This window comes from Tympanuchus pallidicinctus, unplaced genomic scaffold (genome assembly GCF_026119805.1).
Source record: "Tympanuchus pallidicinctus isolate F22 unplaced genomic scaffold, pur_lepc_1.0 scaffold3, whole genome shotgun sequence".
In the NCBI taxonomy this organism is placed as follows: Eukaryota; Metazoa; Chordata; class Aves; order Galliformes; family Phasianidae; genus Tympanuchus; species Tympanuchus pallidicinctus.
In genome coordinates, this window is record NW_026294747.1 from 88,482,514 (window position 1) to 88,501,590 (window position 19,077).

The 19,077-nt window shown below is 37.9% G+C and overlaps 1 protein-coding gene across 4 annotated transcripts in view; it reads left to right on the top strand.

Annotated features, from left to right (window-relative positions):
* Nucleotides 1–19,077, top strand: part of ABCB5 (ATP binding cassette subfamily B member 5) — a 38,243-nt gene that overhangs the window by 13,572 nt on the left and 5,594 nt on the right. For 3 of the 4 annotated variants that reach the window (XM_052694397.1, XM_052694398.1, XM_052694396.1), the window contains 13 exons: nt 133–243; nt 2,583–2,708; nt 3,848–4,051; nt 4,903–5,073; nt 7,219–7,380; nt 7,598–7,837; nt 9,855–10,001; nt 12,484–12,588; nt 13,331–13,408; nt 14,453–14,536; nt 16,435–16,638; nt 17,462–17,562; nt 18,846–18,986. In XM_052694397.1, the coding sequence (XP_052550357.1) occupies nt 133–243; nt 2,583–2,708; nt 3,848–4,051; nt 4,903–5,073; nt 7,219–7,380; nt 7,598–7,837; nt 9,855–10,001; nt 12,484–12,588; nt 13,331–13,408; nt 14,453–14,536; nt 16,435–16,638; nt 17,462–17,562; nt 18,846–18,986 (1,874 nt within the window). Of the gene's footprint in view, nt 1–132; nt 244–2,582; nt 2,709–3,847; nt 4,052–4,902; nt 5,074–7,218; nt 7,381–7,597; nt 7,838–9,854; nt 10,002–10,939; nt 12,461–12,483; nt 12,589–13,330; nt 13,409–14,452; nt 14,537–16,434; nt 16,639–17,461; nt 17,563–18,845; nt 18,987–19,077 lie in introns of those variants that run through there. The other variant, XM_052694399.1, reaches the window with a different exon arrangement.

Genomic DNA, 19,077 nt, shown 5'->3' on the forward strand with positions numbered 1-19,077 from the left:
CAGTGTCCTGCAAATAATCTGTAACTGCTTTGCAATGGTGTGATGCAGTGTAAGCCATCAGCTATGTACTGAGCAATGTATCCAGAAATATTCCAAAGTAATGAGCACTATATGTTCAAAACTTCTTTCCAGAAACGGCTTATAGATAGCAGTTCTAAGGAAGGCTACAAACCAGATAAGCTCAAAGGAGAAATTGAATTCAGAAACATCCATTTCAGTTACCCGTCCAGGCCTGATATTACAGTAAGTGTAAATTTCAGATGTACCTGCTATACTTAAATCTTGCAGCCCACATGCAAGATTTTTTCTCTAATCCTTTTGTTGCTTTTCTTGTATGCTAAATGCATTCCTACCTTTGGAGGGAAAAAGCAAACATAATGTCAGAAGATAAAGCTGTTTATCTACTACCACTGTCACCACCTGTGCACTATTCTTCTGTGCAGGACAAAGCTAAGAAAAGGTTTTGTGTTGCTCCTACTCTGAATTTCTGTGTACAAGATTGATGATAAATGAAATAAGGGTTTTCTTCGTTGTTGTCCCCAACCCCCCCTTCCCAAATACTTGTCACTAAAACTCCCACACCTTACAGTTAAGCCTTGGAGTTGCTCTTTGCAGTCTCCTGATTGTTCTGAATTGCTGTGATTTGCTGCATGAGGAATTGACCTGTGAGATAGTTAGACTTTGTAACAGCATGCCTCCAGATGAATCCAGTCTTGCCTCTCCAAACACACATTAGCAAATCTAATGCTATTCTGGACAAGTGTTAAAATTGCTCTTCAATAAGCAAATGTTCATATCCTCTGCCAGCTGAACTTCCTCAGTAACTGTATCGTGCAGTGTTATTTCGTTGTCATGGTGATCTAATCCTGTGGTGATACAGTTGTGTATTGTTGAGTATGGTAGAGATAAACCAACAGTTTGTAATCCTTTGAAGACATTTATAATAATGAAAGAATGATTTGCCACAGTTCTTTGATGATTAAGAAACCAGTAGAAGTAAAGATTTCAAGTGTCAACAATTGAGGACTGAATATGCCAACTGACAGATGAGGATGGGGAATTTTGTTTCACTATAGCTGTCTCTTTGGATGTGTCACTTCAGTTATCTGGAGTCTGTCCCATCACCCAGCACCAAAGGATGGAACCAGATTTGGGCTCTCTGCCTAACTGAAGGTTTTTTATTTTACTCTTGGCTCAGAAACCAGAGGTGACAGGGCAGCCTTCATCAGACCATTGATTGTTCTTCCTAGAAATACTCTCCAGGCAAATAAGCCTCGTATTGAGCATGCAAACTAACAGGGAGGAAAATAAGGAATGTTTTGTCATCTTTCCAATTCTACAACAACTTTCTCTGCTAATAGCATTAGTTATTTAATAGAGTAAAAAAGAAACAGCAAAGATGTTTAGAAGTTATCTAGTCTCCCAGGCAATTGATGTAACATGGTGTAATCTTCCCTTTGTAGAGTGAACTAGATCAGAGTTTTAAGGAGTCCAGCAATTGCCAGTTAATTTTGATAACATCTTACCTGATAGGAGAGTTAGACAATTGGGTGACTGTAACTATTTGCACCTGGTATTCAGAATGTAGCTCTAGCTTGGTAATGTAGGTATCATGACGTCAGCTTCTGAAAGACACAGACCTCACTGGTTGTGACACAGGGAAAGGAGAGCAATATCGTAATCATTTTGATCTCTCATTACAAAAACATGTGTGGGCAAAATTATAAATCAACCCGGTATAAACAAAGAGTTCCCATGGCAGCCAAATATTTTGGCAAGAACACAGCATTACTCATGTATAAAATTGACATATTTTGAGGTAAAATATTCCCAAATGTGAAAATGGCAACAAAGGTACCATTCATTTGTATTTTGTCCCTAGTTTTCTGAGGCTATTAGCAATAAGGTTGGAGGTTTATTAAGGACTTTCCAACTATTACCTTGTCAAAACAACCTTTTACATTCAAAAAATAGAGGAAAGCAAACTTGTTTCTCAGCAATAGTATTTCAAAGGTGCTAAATATTTTATTTCAAGATTCATAACTAAACACTGGAAAATGGAGAATCAGGAGAGCATAAGTCCCCGAATCTGCTGCCAAATCTCACCAATCACAGAAACAGAGCAATCAGGTTTAAAATACCAGGGCTACTTCTCTATTAGTTGGTATGTGTTTTCTCAGGAATTTCCCCAGGCACTGAAATGCAATTGTCAGTGCTGGAGGGAACTCTTAAAATGCTTCTTGGCATGAACTTGGTCTGTTCCAGTTATCAATCTTCTCAAATAACTCCCAGGCTTGGTTTGGTAGCTAAAAGAGACCAGAAATCATTCCCAAAAGACAGGTTGTGTGTAGCCATCCTATTTCAAAAACTAAAACACTACACAAGCACAAATGCAAACTCTTTTTCTATCAGTGCCCCCAGAATATTCCCAGATATGCTTAATTTACTGATAATGCACAGCACTTAAACTATGCCCCTTTACCACTGCCTTGATTATTGCTACAATTAACTTGATAGGCTGTTTTCTAATCAAATTTGTCAAATTGAGATATATATGTTTGTTTTGTTTGTTTGTTTTCTAGATCCTCAAAGGTCTAAACTTGAAAGTTCAAACTGGGAAGACCATTGCTTTAGTTGGTGCTAGTGGCTGTGGGAAAAGCACCACTGTTCAGCTGCTGCAAAGATTCTATGATCCTGACCAAGGAGAAGTGAGTACTCTTAAGCGTGCTGTAGTTTAAGGGATTTGGAGGAGGAGGAAGGGTTGGGGAGCAGCACAACACACTAGTAAGATAAGTGTAAGTTTTCCATGTTGACTGAATCTTTGACTGTTGATCAAATCTGAGCATTTCTCTTTGTATGTATGTATTTCCATAATTTAAACTTCAAATGAACCATCTTTTTCTGGAGGCCTGACTTCATTGTTCTCCACCTTCTTTGTGATACCAATAGTAAGTACCACAAGTCTGTAAACTTGTATCTATTCAAATTTATTTTCATTAACATGTTTTTTAAGATACTGTATTTGTTTTGAAGCAAAGTAGTATCCAACAAAACTTTTTGCTTTTTTTTTTTTTCCATTGGTCATAAATTGGAGAGAGTTTTCCTATTTAAGTAGTCTTTTTCCTGTCTTATTTTTCCTCTATCTGCTATACCACAGCAAAATTTTCCACCATCACTCATCATTCCGTTATTGCTCCATGCAATCAGGGAATGGTAAATTCTTCTCAGAAACTTCCAAGGGGGACAAAATGGAGAAAAATAATACTAACAGTTGAGTGCTCTTAAATACTGAGCTATCACTGCATTCCAGATAGTTATCAATTATCAGCATAGTAGCTTATTAAACTTGATATTTCTGTGGTTCATTCCTACCTGTGTTTCAATTTACTGTTCCTCTCCTGTGCTGATTTTCCAAATATTTTGAGGATCGCATTGCAAATGATCTAGTAAAAGAAAAATGGCCTCCCATTTATTTTGACTTGGGTTGTTTCTTTGTGGGGTAAAGCACAGCCACAGAAGCAATTGCGTAACTATAGCTGGGAAGACCATAAGACAATAAACTGTGGCATGGAAGCATGTAAACAGGGTAAAAAGCCTATAGGAAAGCTGGAAAACTCTTAAGCCAGATTTGTTCTCAGACTGAATAGTTAGTGAATAAAAACCTAACGTCTTCTCTGGTTATGCTGCTCCTCACCATTTTACATGTTTTGCAGCAGATGCAAAAACTTCTGTTGTTGCTGCTTCACCATTTTTGTCCTCATAGCTGATACTTATAAAATGTCAAATAATTTTTATTAAATAAGTAGAATGTATTTCCTCAGCTTCTGACATACATTTTTAATCTCAGGTCACCTTAGATGGTCGGGATATTCGGACACTTAATGTAAAGTGGCTAAGAGAAAATATCGGTATTGTGAGCCAGGAGCCTGTTTTGTTTGCAACAACAATAGCTGAGAACATTCGCTATGGCAGAGAAGACATTTCTGATGCTGACATTGAACAAGCAGCCAAGGAAGCCAATGCTTTTGACTTCATATCTCGACTGCCTGATGTGAGTTTATAAACTTTTTTTGGAGTAGAATAATGAAAGATCCATTTAGGCTGGTGTCTTGTTTCTGGCAGAGAGAGCATGAGAATTTAAGTTGTGGTATAACTGCCAAAAACACTCTTACTAGTCTTCAGCTCAGGGACACTGCCTTTGCTTGGTTCCCCTCAAAGGATTTGTGCTAAATCTGGAAAAAATATCAGTGCATTAACTGAAGAAGAAGGAAGCTATATTACCACATGTGCTGTTCTCACATAGCCTGGGAGGAGTTGGGCTTTGAAAGAGAAGATGTAGAAATCTAGTACTTTGTCAGGAGCAGCCTGTACATTCAGTAGAAAATAGGAAAGGAAAGTGAAAAAGCATGACCTGAATTAAGGCTGGTTTTAGCAGCTGAGTGCTTTAGCTTTCTGTAAATAGATATTCATAGCTTTGAGCTCCTTCAGATGCTTTACAACTATTAGATGTGTGCATTTATAAATATGTGTATGTGTGTATGTATATGTGTTATATATATATATATATATATAAACATATGCAGTCCTTGGCAAATGCAGAGATGACTTTTATGGGTTTGTCATGAGAAAAATCCAGGATTTGGACCATTCTTAGGCAAGCAGTAAAGATTGGGACTTTAAAGGAACATAAGTTCAAATGTTGACATGTCAAGTGTGTAATGGGGTAGGAGGGCTTGGCTAAGGCCTAAGCATATGGATATAGCTGTGTGTTTGCTCTGATTATGTTTAAGTCAGTCAGATAAACATATCTCTTGTCTAGAAACTGAGTGCTTATAGTAGTGCAGAGAAGTGAGGATTTCTTTCTAGAGGTGTCCCAACTTCTTTTTTAAACATTTTTCTCAGAAATTTAACACCATGGTAGGAGAGAGAGGGGCACAGCTGAGTGGAGGACAGAAGCAGCGAATAGCTATTGCTCGTGCCCTGGCAAGAAATCCAAAGATTCTTCTGCTAGATGAAGCTACATCCGCTCTAGATACTCAAAGTGAATATGTAGTTCAAGCAGCTCTTGATAAGGTAAGGATCATGTTATTGAAGCTGTCAATGACCATGAATATGTTCAGTAGCAATTAAAAACTAACACAGGTTTTAGAGCAGCTTTCCGTTGGAATCATGCGAATTGGAAAACAAAATTTAGATTTAACCCCCGGTCCTGGGGCTAAAATGGAATTTAAAACAGTTCTAACTAGGAATCATTTCAGTTGTCTTTAGTAATTAGCAATAACAGTAAAAAAAACACTTATGTAGCTAGAACCTATGCTTCCTTTTCAAGTCAGACATTCATTTGTTGGTGAAATATGGTTAGAATGTTAGGAAGACAAGGCATGAGGATTGAATGGCCTTTTTCAGATGGAATAACAGCAATGCATAGTACAGTGTTCTTCATACTGGTTCTTTGTTGTACAGTTGTTTCATAATTTTCAGAAAGTTCTTGGAATTGAGACATTTTCTTTCTTTATGGAAACTGAGTGCACATCAGACCCCCACACAGACCATAAAGCAGAGCCAACTGCTATAATCTGTTGCTCCTTTTTTTTTTTTTTTTTTTATCAGCCCACTGCTCAAGCTGCTAGGTCACACCTGTACCTCTAGACCCTCCAGCTCACAGTCCTTTCCTCACAGCCCTATTACATCAACAGTCTCAGGATACAGTAGAATACAGACGCTTTTCAAAAATTGATAATAAAGAACCCTGCGTGGCTGGACTGGAGTGTATCAAACAATTAATGTTTTAAAAACCAAAGTGAAAAATCCTGTCTTTCATTTCAGTAGTTATGAACAGAGATATGAATTACAAGTATGGCTCAAGGGAAATACAGAACTTACCACCTTTATCACCAATCAGTTCAAATCTGAGGTAATATGTAGCTGCTAAATTCATGTCACTGTACTGATGTTATTAAATCTGAGATAGTACAAAGATGCCAAAGTAACTTTCATCTAATCTGACTTACATAGGTGAGACTATTACTGTGAAAGCAAGCACTATAATGTCTCTGCTTCAACTATAATCTGGTCTTCTTTTGCATGTTCTTTAATTCTGAGTATGTACTCACTTCTTCCAGAAGCATATTGCTTGATTTAGTGGATAACAGAGATTGCCAAATTAAGGCAATTGTTCTATATGCTCTGTCTTCTCAAAACACACGAAATGAACCCTGAATCATAACTTACTCATCTTTATACAGCTGTTTGATGTCCATCAATGTAGTCTCTGAAGGGGATTTATGAATTTCTTCTCACATTCCCTTAATGGAAAAAGTGGTGCTAACATTAGTCATTATTTCCATAACTGAGGAACTATTAACCTCACAAATGCACATCACTTCTGAGCAGTTGTATGTAGATGCATATAGTAAGATGCTCTTTGGATAACCTTTCATCTTTTTGAGGTATTTTGCTTGTTCTGATCACAAGTCTCAGCTGGAGTGATTGAAGACTTTGCACTTCTACGTATTAGGGCATAGCATGGAAACCACCCAGAACTGAGCTCTTGCTAAGGCTTGTAGTGACTCACATCAGATCACTGAGCCCCAAGAATCCAAATTTCCTTGGAGTAGTTCTACGAAGCTGTCATCTTCTCCACACTTTTCACACCTTTACACTGTACTTGAGCAGCAAGTAACTTTTGGCAGTTTCCGTGGCTACACAGCATACTTGTTGCACAACTACCTTTTGGTTTTTCCTTTCTCCAAATCTCTACCTGCTCCAGGTGTCAGCAAGGAGGGAAGAAATTTCTCTGGCAGCTGCAGGCTGGCATGTGCACAGTCACTGCGTGGGAGATGTGCCTACAACTTGGCTGCATTTGAGAGCTGCAGGGCATTGGAGCATATAATCTGCAGACCTATCTTGGGACAATCTAGCTGCAAAATTGGGACTGTATTAGTTGAACATTTGAGAAGTAACTTATTTCAAAGGACTGGAAGAGGGTTTTGGGGAGTGACTAAAGCACCTTTCTGACTCCAACTGTGTTCCACTACTCTGCAATTTTCTGTAAAGTCTTTTCAGAAGTCATGCAAATGTTACAGTTCCTAAAAATATACTTGTACAAAATTTTTTTTAAGTTTGGATATTTTTGTATTATAAATGACTAAAATAACCTTGATTTATCAATCGTAGTCGTGCACATTTTAATGTAAACTGCTATTGTTTTTCTGCGAGGCTCGGACTGGACGTACCACTATTGTGATTGCACACAGATTGTCTACCATCAGGACTGCTGACACTATTGCTGCTTTTGAGAAAGGCATTGTGGTTGAACAAGGAACACACAGTGAACTCATGTTGCAGAAGGGAGTCTACTATTCTCTTGTAATGCAGCAAGTAAGGGCAAATCGTTTACCATTTTTATCCTTTTCATCTAACTGTGTCATTTCTTTTGGATGCTAGCCTATTGCTGTGCCATTACACACCAAAACATTTGGCCTATAAATATCAGTGGCCATTTGCTTGAAGCAGCAGCAGTCATGAGAAATGATTTTCACTCTTATTTCTTCCTGCTCAAAATGTCTTTTGATCATATATCCTGAATTCTCACCAGAGCGGAAGCAATGATGTTCAAGATAATGGTACATCAGAAGAAGATGAAGAAACTGAAGCAGAGGAATATGAGGAAAATGACAAAAGTAGTTCTGTGGAGAAACTGAACCTTAAAGATCACTTTGAAGAACCAGTGATAACTGGGAGAGGCAGCATTCGTAGAAGATCCAGCAGATACAAGAGTAAAAGATCCTCTTCTAAGAAAAAGTCCTCTAAAAAGAAGAAAAAAAAAGAGCTGGAGGTTGGTATTAAAGCTTTCAACTTAGATTTTAGTGATTGTATGTAAGCATAATCATAAACCACGTAATTTTAATTATTTTTAGATAGCTGACAGTCACGCAACCTCTCCTCTGATCCTACCACAGGCTGTACTCACCAGGTTGAGTATTTGCCCCAGGAATATGAGGTAATCATGTACATCTTACCAAAACTTCACTTCAACATTATTAATGTAGTGAGATAAATGTAAAGCTAGGGAAAGTTTTGTTGTTTATTTATCAAACTTCTTATAACTAGGACATTATTTTAGTGTTAGTGAAATTTTAATTCTATCCAATTAAAATGTTAGATTTCAGTTGCAAGATTCTTCTTTACCTTGTAGTATTTTCCAGTGCTGATATTAGTGGATAACATAATCTATGGGATGTGCTTGCTAAGCTTTAATATCATTTGAATATCATAGTGCATGCGTATCAAAAAGAAAAAATATATATTAAGACCATAAAGCGTTGAATTGTTAATGAAACAACTCTATCTCCCCCAGCTCTGCTTTCCTACAGCCTCTCCATCTCTGACTCAGTATATGTTCTCAAAATTCAGTTCTGGATATTTTCAGTCAAATAGTACATTTTAATTAACCAATATCAAACAAGAATAAAAGTCATGAAATTTGAAATGTAAACCTTGATTTGTCAAAGTTGAGTAAAGCTTGCTGACTACAGTTCATAGAAGAGCTTTAGTGATCTCTGGGTTAGACTAAAGGTAGGCAGGTCAAAAGAAGCTTAACTTTCCTATTTTTGTACTGCTTGGATTCCAGTAATTTTTCACGTGAAATGCACTGAAAAAGTTGACAGGAGTTGTGTGATTTTTTATTTTTTTTTTTAATTTCTTGGTGTTTTTTTTTGTTTTGTTTGTTTGTTTTTTTTTTTTTAACTTCAGGACCCTCAAATTGAAGAAGTATAAATTCTTAAGCAAAAATCTTGAATTTTTGGAAATCCATGAAATTTTAGATTTCATCTGGATTTCATCTGTAAGATAACATCTAATTATTTAATCTGCTTTTAAAAACCTTAGTTTACTTTGTATCTATATTCCTTCTCCTTTGAGTATGGATTCTGGCTAACACATACTTCAAACAATGTGAAGGGACTGATCTATTCCTACTATCACAAGAAGATACATATCTTCAAAAAAGAACACTCTTTACTTAGTATAGTTTAAGACTTCATTTCAGAATGTTGTGGATGTTCATGCTTATGAATTACGTATTCATCACATTCACAAGTTTAAGAAATGTCCAACTGTTGTAATTAATAATTTAAAAAAAATCAATCCACTTTCATGGCTGAGGCTTTAGCCACCCTAATTTGGCATCTGAAGCACTGCATAAAATAACCAGGAAACCAGTAGTTTACCATAACTCTGTCTTACATTTTGTCCCATTTCCAATATTTTCAGTTTTTGCTTTTCCAAAACTGCTCCTGTAAAGGCGCAGACACTTGAATAAATAAGTAAAGCAGAACAGGCCATTTTTTATACTTTCAGAGGAGATATAGGCTAACTCACTATTATCCATGCCTCTTTCATGCTCTTGGTGACGATGCATAGATGACATCTATACTCAATTGTGTTACTGCCAGCCCACTAGCATTCAGCTGAACTCGAGGGATTTTTTCTTGGCTCTAAACAGCAAGAATTGTATAAAGTTCTTTATAATGATGCAAGTGTTAAAGTTGCCATTCATGCCAACCAATCCTGACTTTCAATGAAATGTACTGACCATCATTCTCCCCTCATAACTTAGCTGTTTGTTACGTTTTTTTCTTCAAACTTTTACTGTGCTGTTGAAGTTCTGGAATATGGAGAAGCAAAGCTACAGATCTCCAGTGTGCTTGTTCACTTTGAGTGCAAAGAGAGGGCTTTCAGTAGTTTATGAAGACAGTTTACTACTCAAAACCTAATGAACTCCTGCTGCCTGTGAATTCTCACATTCTGCAACTTTCCAAGGAAAAATTGCATTCTTCTCTTTCTTTATTCAGGAAGAAATTCTCCCTGCTGTGCCTTACTCAAGAATCCTGGCTCTGAATAAACCTGAGTGGCTATATGTACTACTGGGAGTGATTGCTGCTGCTGTCTCAGGTGGGGTCCATCCCGCATTTGCTGTTATATTTGGAAAAATCATTGGGGTAAGTTTTTGCAAATGGGCTGCAACCTTGAACTTCATTCATGCTCTGCTAGTATGTAAGGTTAGATGAGACTCATTTGTGTAAATGTAGGTCCCTTGTCTCTCCTAAAGGTATCTCATGTATCCAGGCGCATGTAGAGAGGTGTTGGATGTCTGTTTAGAAAACGGAATTACTAATGCTGCTCCAAAAGTAATACTTCCTATTTTATTATTTTTGCTCATAATGTCAGAGAAGGATGTCAGTAGTATGGCTGTAGACACCAAACCTTCCTGCTAATATTCCATGCTGTTTTGTTGATGTGTGACACATAGCAGCAGAGGGGCAGTATGACAGACTGGTGTCTGACATCAAAGTGAGTATGATGCAAAGATACAAATTCGATTCCCCTATGCAGAAAATGTGGCACCCACTGACATTCATTGATGCTTGCTAAATGTTCATGGAGATCAAATGGTGGATTAGAGCAGTGAGGTGATGGGCGATGCATTTCAGGAGTGGGAACAGCAATATGAAAGGCAAGTCACATTCTGGATATCTGTACGTGGCTGTCATACCACAAAATGAAGAGCATCTTGATCAGTTCATTGTAGATTAGCACCAGGGAACTGTGTATGGAGCTAAGTGTCATCTTCAGTGAGTTGGAAATGATTGTGGCAGCATTTGAATATCACACAGTTTACTCCAAATGGTCTCGCGAATGTTCACACAGCAACAGAAAGAACCCCGTATTCAAGTTTGTGAGGAACTGTTGAACAAATACGAAGCTGAAAGCAGCAGTTTTCTGGATCACATTATTTCTAGTGACAAGATCTGCTGTCACCACCACGATCCAGAGTCAAAACAGCAGTCTGTGGAGTGGCAATGTGTAATTATCCATCAAAGAAGTTCAAGATGCAGCTCTCAATGGGTTAAGCAATTCTTGCTGTTTTTTGGGATAGGAAAGGAACAGTCCTGGATTTCCTGGAGCCTGGACAGACCACAAACTCTGACTGCTACGTTGCAACACTAAGATGGAGGCTCCAATTGCAAGGATCAGGCTAGAGAAGATAACCTTTCTCTTGCCAGTCCCCGTGCTGTTTAGAAGACAATGGAGCACATGGAGGCTGAGCATTGCTCATCTGGAGGTTGTAGTCTGGAACTGGCAAACAGCAACAATAACCATGAAGACAATGATAACATGGTCTGTCTCTCAGGCATCCTTTTATGCCTGCTGGGTTTCAAGGTGCACTGTCCCAAGGTTGTAAACAAGCAAGTTCGCACTACCAAGTTTGTCAATGATAAGTTTGAATCAAAAAGTTTCTTGCAGGAAAGGTAGGTTGTTTTTTCTGCAAAGCAAGGCTATCATGTGAGAGAACAGGATCTCATACTCACTGATATCAGCCTTCAACTGGTTATCATGGTGGTGGCCTTGCACTACAAGTGTTTGAGGCACACCAAGCAACACCAGAAAGACAGTGCTTATTGCTGGTCCTTTACAAGTCTCTTGCTCATTGCTGGTAAAAATGCATAGCTAATGATGGTGACTCTGTTGAAAAATTAGTGTTTTGTAGCTGATAATTTGCTCTATCAAATGATGTTATTGTGCTCTTTGCATCTGTTGGAGCTTCCATGGAAATAAATAGGAGGCATTACTTCCAGCGCAACCTACGTACATTCATTACTGTTTTGGGAAATTGGATACTGGTATTTTCCTGATAGGTTTCATTTGTCTTCTCCAGTTTATGCATGTTTGGATCAGAACTTCTTTCTAATTGAAATGTTTTGTCTATTTTCCATTCCCCTTACGTTTTGTATAAAGCACATGTCTGTCTTTTAGGCCTCAAGCTGTTCTTGTAAATATGTTAGGTTTGTTTCAGTGATGTATGCACCCTTTGCTTAAGCTTGCCCCTAGAGCTTTTGATATTCTTTTTGGTTTTTACTTAAATTCTTAGAAGTTAGCTCAGATAATTTTGAAAGGCACCTATAATGGACTCTGTAAACAAATTGCTGCCTCTTATTATGAGGGGACAGGAGTCTCCTGTGCATTTCCTGTGCATTTTCAAACTTTGAAACTTACCAGTGCAGGTACAGTGACCATCTTGGAGAAGACTGGAAGGACAACCTGATGGAAAATGATAGGATTTCTAGGCAGCTTGATGGGTGATAGATTCTGTTGCTCCAACAGATGAGTCACCTATTATTTTTCATTGGAAGTGATCATCTAGAGGTGGGGTGCAGTGTGACTGCACTTGGCTGACAGAGAAAAGGAGGAATATCTGGAGCTAGTGGAATGACTTAGTGTGAGATGTAAGCTAAACAGAAAGCTGAAATGTCTTCTGGCCTTCAACAGAAAATTGAGTGCAGTCTCATTTCAGGATCCAGAATATATGTTATGAGAAATTAAAGCGGTCAAGTTTCTTGAGATGAAGGTTGGTTTATGTAGCTGGCAGCCACTGCATATGTATTCATTTGGGTTGTTTTTTTTTTTTTTTCTCCTGCACAGGCTTTTCAAGAAAAAGATCCAGAAAGGCGGAATAAAAACACTGTGGTACTTTCTCTAATGTTTCTTTTACTTGGAGTGATTACCTTAGCAACTTATATAATCCAAGTAAGTGTCTCCATGCTGAAATGTTAGAAGTTCTCAACTCTCCAGTAGAATGCAGGTATAACTCATATCAGTGCACTTTGAGAAGCAAAACATCAAGCAGAGCTTATGAAAACATGCATAAATGCAAAGGCTGATCCTGAGATGCATGATTTGTATTGATGTACTTACTTAAATATACGGCTATGTTTTCTGTTGGTTTAAATAAACACAGCTCCACTGAAGGCAGTGTGGATTCAGAATGACTGAAAATGTTTTGGGCCAGGCCACAAAAGTCAAAGTCTGACATTTCTAATTGACAATTTGCAGACTCTTGCAAAATAAATACAAAATAAGCTTTTATCCTTGCAGAAAGCATTTTTCATACTAACAAAGAAACGCATAATTTGCTGTCCTCTTGCTACTCTTTCATAGCTTGCAGGAAATACTGCATATTGATGTCTATACCATAAAGTGCATTGGTAAAACTGCTGCAAGTGGATGCCTCTGGCAGTGGTTGGAACAGAGGCCAACAATTAGATAAGCTGATTTATCTTGTAATGCTGCTGAGGAATATGAAGAAGTCATTACAATAAAGATCTTGCCTTCTTTGTCATGTTGCTCCCTTTCTGAGGAAAGACAGTGCTTCAGGTTCCAGGAATGTGAATGGCACTCTTCCCAAGACTTACACATGCGCAGAGGGTTGTAGGAGACTTTTTGATATAAAAGCATCAGATGAGAAACTGTGACTGTTTTTTCCCTGCAGGGATTCATGTTTGGAAAGTCTGGAGAAATACTAACAATGAGACTGCGTTCTTTGTCCTTCAAAGCATTACTTCAGCAGGTATGAATTATGCAGCAAGGGTGTCATGAGAGCCAGATGGCTTTTGCAGGGCTTGGAAGATACTTGTACTTGTTTGCTTACAATTGTGCAGTCTGGAGAGAAAAAAAAAATAGTCTCTTCTGCCACTAGCTTAGAAAAAATATAACTTTTCTGAGTCTTCTATTCCACATGCTACTCAGCTCTGCTGCTACAAATAGTCCAATTCTGAAGTGCTGTCACTGCAAATATGCACATTTCTCACATGCTAGTGTACACATGGTTTGCAGCTGTTTGTGCTTAGCCATTCCTGTAAGGATGAGCAAAAATTTAATCTCCATTTGCTTGAAAATTATGATGCAAGTATATAACATGTGGGCTTAAATCTGTAGATTTAAATATATGTATTGTAATCCATAGCAAACAGGCAGTCTGGTTAATTTTTAATGAAGAAGTTAAATTTTACCTATTGCATCAAGAATTAATTGAGAAGAGTGAAGTTGTATTAAACCATTCCTGTTAATCAATTCATGCAACTTCATGTTGCTTGCATAGTAGTTTTGAGAATGCACAACTTAATGCGCTGTGTACCTGCTGGGGACATCCAGCAAGAGCCTGGTTGTTCACAGAATCATCCGAAAGGGAATAGGTGAGGGAAAATTCAAGTGATTAAAAATATCACCCATTGCCGTTGGAAAAACAAAGAGGAAGTAAAAACCAAATCTACAAATATGCAAATTTGCAACCTATAAAAAGGGAATATTAACATCTTCAGTCAAAGGATGACTGGGTAAAAAGAGATTGTAATAAAACTTGCCTGACATTTGGAGTTACTTTGCATTACCTTTATTGTTATTCTGCTGAAATATCTAATTTTTCACACTCTTAAGTTTTTTCTTTTACTTGGAAGGTTAATAATGGTAGTTATCCATCATTGATTTGTACTTCCATTTTCCTTTATGCTACATTATCTGGAAACATTTAGTCATTTTACCAGTTATCCTGATTATCTGAAACACAATAAGAACATGTGGCTTTGTAAAACAAAAATTTGTAATTATTTTGTAGGAGATTGGATGGTATGATGATCAGAAAAATGCTGTTGGAATTCTGTTAACTCGACTTGCTACAGATGCTTCCCAAGTCAAAGGGGTGCGTTGATTCTTTCATGTTTGTATATTTTTTTTTAGTATTTTTTTCTTTACTAATATTAATTGCCATTGGCAAGGAACACTGAGATTATTTCAGAATACAGAGTAATAAATCTACCCCCATAGGGTGACAGATACATTAAAAATCATGTTGTTGACACCATAGGAGTGATTTCTGACTGATAATTTGAAATCTCTTGAAAATGCAGCAGATATTCATGATTTTTCATTGTCTCTTTGCATACCTTTAAACATACAGCTGTAGACCATTTCACCATGCAAAGTGAAATCTGTGTGTGTGTGCTGAGGACCAGAATTGATGGACACCAGGTTTTAGCATTACATACTGTGTATTATTTGGGTGCCTTGAAGCCTACAGCTGTAGATGCTGCAGACCCTTACTGTCCTTAATGAAGACAATTCTTCCTGTCCCTTACCAAACATGCTTCACACACAAGGAGGCCAAATGGGAAGAAATGACATAGCATTAATAAAGAACACTAAAGAAGTAAATATCCAAGAGAGGAGATGACTCAAGCTACTAATTTTGAACAGGAGGACTCTGGACATGGGCAGGAGAATGTGGCAAATCCTTCACAGTTCCAGCACCTACTGCTCATTTCATCAGCATTCCTTGTCTTGCAAGACTTGCAAGAGAGACATTTGCTATTTTTAAGATGATTTTGTTTCTTTCAAACCTGTAAATCAAAAACTCTTTAATCCTTGCATTTTTCATTGTCAGTTGATTTTTGTTTGTTTTCTGTCCTCCTTCCTTAAGGGCTAATATTATTAACAGCATTTGATAAACTTGTTGTGTTATTGAAAGTTCAGTGCCACTGAAGAAAATTGGAACTACATCACCATGCAGGGCAGAAGTAGAAAAAATAGGTACACAGGGTCATCTGACTATAATAGCCAGGGCATGAATTTTTCTCCAAGGCTAGTGTGTTCTCTGGAGCACTCAGTGTGTCAGTAAGTGCGTGCTTCATGCTGTGCTGGCTGAATTTTCAAATCCATCTTTATGTGCAGCCCTTGGAACATATGGCAGCAATTCACCTTGGCATTGGTTTAATTATTACTATTTTAAATTCTGTTGAACAAGAAAAGTCTTTTTAGGGCAGGAAAGTCTTTGGCAAAGGAAAAGAATGTTGTTTCCTGCCCAGGGATTTTTGTTTGGATTTTTATTTTTTCCATCAAGCCAAATTGTGGAAGACGAGCTGTATCTACAGGGCGGTTTTCAAACCTTTTTTCTTCTGCCTGACAGAAGCCATCCTGATGCTGGATGCAAATCATGTCTCTTTTTGAACTCCCTAGATGAGAAGGTTATACTGGCTGGGAGAAGATAGGAATTCTTCAGTATGAGTTAGTATTTTTTCCACTCATCACCTGCTGAGATGAAGCATTTCTTCAGTGTGGCCAAATTGGGTTTGGGTTCCCAGAAAAAGAGTAGATGCAGCTCTACAAGGACCTGAGGATGAGTGGTTTCCACTGCTGCTGGTGGGATGGCTTAATGAATGGCTATCAATGGAACAAAACTCTGCTAACCTAAAGCTCAACCTCCAGCCTGCTTTCCTGCAACAGTGCTGCAGTCTCCTGAGCCTGGGTTAGTGAAAGAGGTCTCATGTGCATGCGTATGACAGTGTGTGTATTTCATTAGACAGCTGGCATGAGCAACTCTTCAGACATCCTTAACCTCGCTTGAAGGTGCCTGAACGCTGGCAGATAAGAGGAATGTCGAGGAACTGTTACATAAGTAGATGCACAATGTCAGTGGGTGTTACCACTCGTGATTTAATTTTCCAGCTGAACTGCTGGCCTTGAGTAAATAGTAATTTCAAGTGGTGATATAACTAAGAAAATCTAATGATGGATATCTTGGGGTTTCTGGGGTTTTCTTAGGCAACTGGAAGCCGGCTTGGACTGATGACTATGACTGTCTTTACCCTTCTGACTGCCGTCATTATTGCTTTTGTGTACGGCTGGCAGCTGACTTTGCTTATCCTGGCCTGCATTCCTTTCGTTATTGCTGCAAATGCTGCAAATGTTAGCTCTGTGTCTGGTCATGCAGCAAAAGATCAAAAAGCTTTGGAGGAGGCTGGAAGAGTAAGTTCTCCAATTTTAACTACAGGGTTATGGTGTGAGATCGCTTTTAAGGACAACACTGTTGCTATATTACAGCTGACTCAATTATCTAAGATAAATGAAGTGGAGAGAGGAGAGGGCAGGATGGGGGATGAAGGGAATGTTTATATATCCCTGAGGAAAACAAAACATAGATAACATAAAACATCTGTAAATAAGAATGCATTTGAATGCCTCCATAGCAGATTTCTGGGCAGGGGCAGCTGTAACAGCAGCAGCCCCAGTACTGCTATGGTTTGTGCCTGTGCTGTAGCTAGAAGTGTCTCAGAGCTCAGCTGCCAAGCACCAACACAATTTTTCTTTTTTTAATTCCATCATAAATTGCAAACTATTTATGTACTTATGAGGTCTAGGGTACTGCCTTCATTTACCTGATAGTGCTTTTCCAGGAGGCAGAATTGCTCTGTGAAAAAATGCCCATTGTTTAGATGATTGGGGTTTATTCTTATTTTATTACATAGGGTTTATCTGCTGGGATTGTGACTTATGAGATAGAGCAAGGGCTGCTGACACTTCCTGTGTCCTGACCCAAAGGCCCAAAACTGAAGTACCTTGTCGTCTTCAGTCTTCCCTTGTCTTGTACTCACCTGGGAGTGAGTAACTTCATTGCTGTAGGCTTCTGTTCATAACAGACCTCAAGCTCTTTTCCTAAAGTAAATACTTTCTGATGTAAACTAATGAATGTTGGAGAAGATCAGATATTTGGGAGATATGTCATAGATGGTTGTAAGAAATTACCTTTCTTATTTTATGTATTTATTTCTTTTTTAATCTCCCAATTTAGGTTTCAACAGAATCAGTTGAAAATATAAGAACTGTTGCTTCACTGACCAGGGAAGAAGCATTCTATGAGAAGTACATAAACAGTTTGAATGGTCCATATAGGTGGGATCTTTTTTCTTTAATTCTGTTCATTAAACATTTTAAACCTTTCACTTTGTTTTAGATACACTTCTTGCAAACCATCTGATATCCACAAGATTGGGAGGGGTATTCTTTTCCGTATGTGTGAAATTTTTTCACTAGTTACAATTTAATATGCTTTTTTATATGCAGTGTGGAGGATAACATATGCAAGACTTGTCCTTTCATTATTTGAATACTTTATAAAATGCATTTTCCTAGTGCTTTACATAAATATCATTTGCTTGTGTGTGTATAGAATGTAAGACATATATTCAGTCAATTTCAGTACACTGGATTAATTTGTATCAACTAAGAAATGGACAGTCAGTTCACATACCATGCTCATTATAACACAAACCAGTTTTATTTTATTTGTGTGCCTTTGAAACCTCAAATGAACTTCATGTATTTCCTTTGTTTGAGCCTCTGTGTGCCACTGACGTCTCTTTGCTGAAAGACATTCAAATCACAAGGGATGTCTGATTTCTCTAATTCCATTTTATTTAAATAAAATAAGATCTGGTTTGTTTTTCTTTCTGACGTAAAAATACAAAAGATGGAATTGAAAATTATGCACTGCATAAACTGTCATAATCCAAAACAGTGTTAAAATTCAATATCTGGCAAGCTAGCATTGCCCAATATGTAAGTAATATGCCTGCATGGGCTGTCAGAGGTCTCTGATTTATTGCTCAGACTGAAAAGAAGATTTCCCTTTTTTTTTTTTTTTTAGTGATCATTCTAGACCATGAGGGCAGAGACCTCCTGATTGATTCAGTGTGCACTGAATTAGCTACACCAAATGAAACCTCTCTAGAAAGACAAATTGAGAGAGGCTTAGTCTGTATCCTTGTGGGAAAAATCAGCAGTATGTCCCTGTTCCAAACTGGGATAAGAGGTCTCTGCATGGATGGGAAGGCCTGGCTGCCGTCTACAGGCAGCCCTTGGCTGGGCTGAAGCCTGCCTATTTCTCAATAACCAGTATGGATGATCCAGCTTATTAAAATGCGATTTTTAAAAATCTGCTCCAGTGATTTACCCTGCTATAGGAAAGAAAAGGGATCAATTCAAGATAGCATAACTGAAGATCTCATTACTCCAATTTTATGTTCTATGGGCAACTCCATGTCACAGTGTAAGATGCTTTCAGGGTCAGAGTGTGTTGCTTGAAAACTTTAACCCAGAAATCTGGTCATCTTCCAGCCAATGTCTGTTGTTTCTATTTTACAAATTATTTATGGAAAATGTCTTCCCTTTCACAGAGATTCTCTAAAAAAAGCTCCTTTGTATGGATTTACCTATGGAATAGCTCAGTCTGCAAACTACTTCGTTAATGCAGCAGTTTTCAGATTTGGGGCATGGCTCATTGCTCGTTGTTTGAGTAACTTTGAAAATGTATTTATGTGAGTATTGTTTGTGAAGGTAAAGATGGGTATATATGGGATAATATTTCAACGTGTGCTTATTTAATCTACTTACAGAGGTAATGGGATG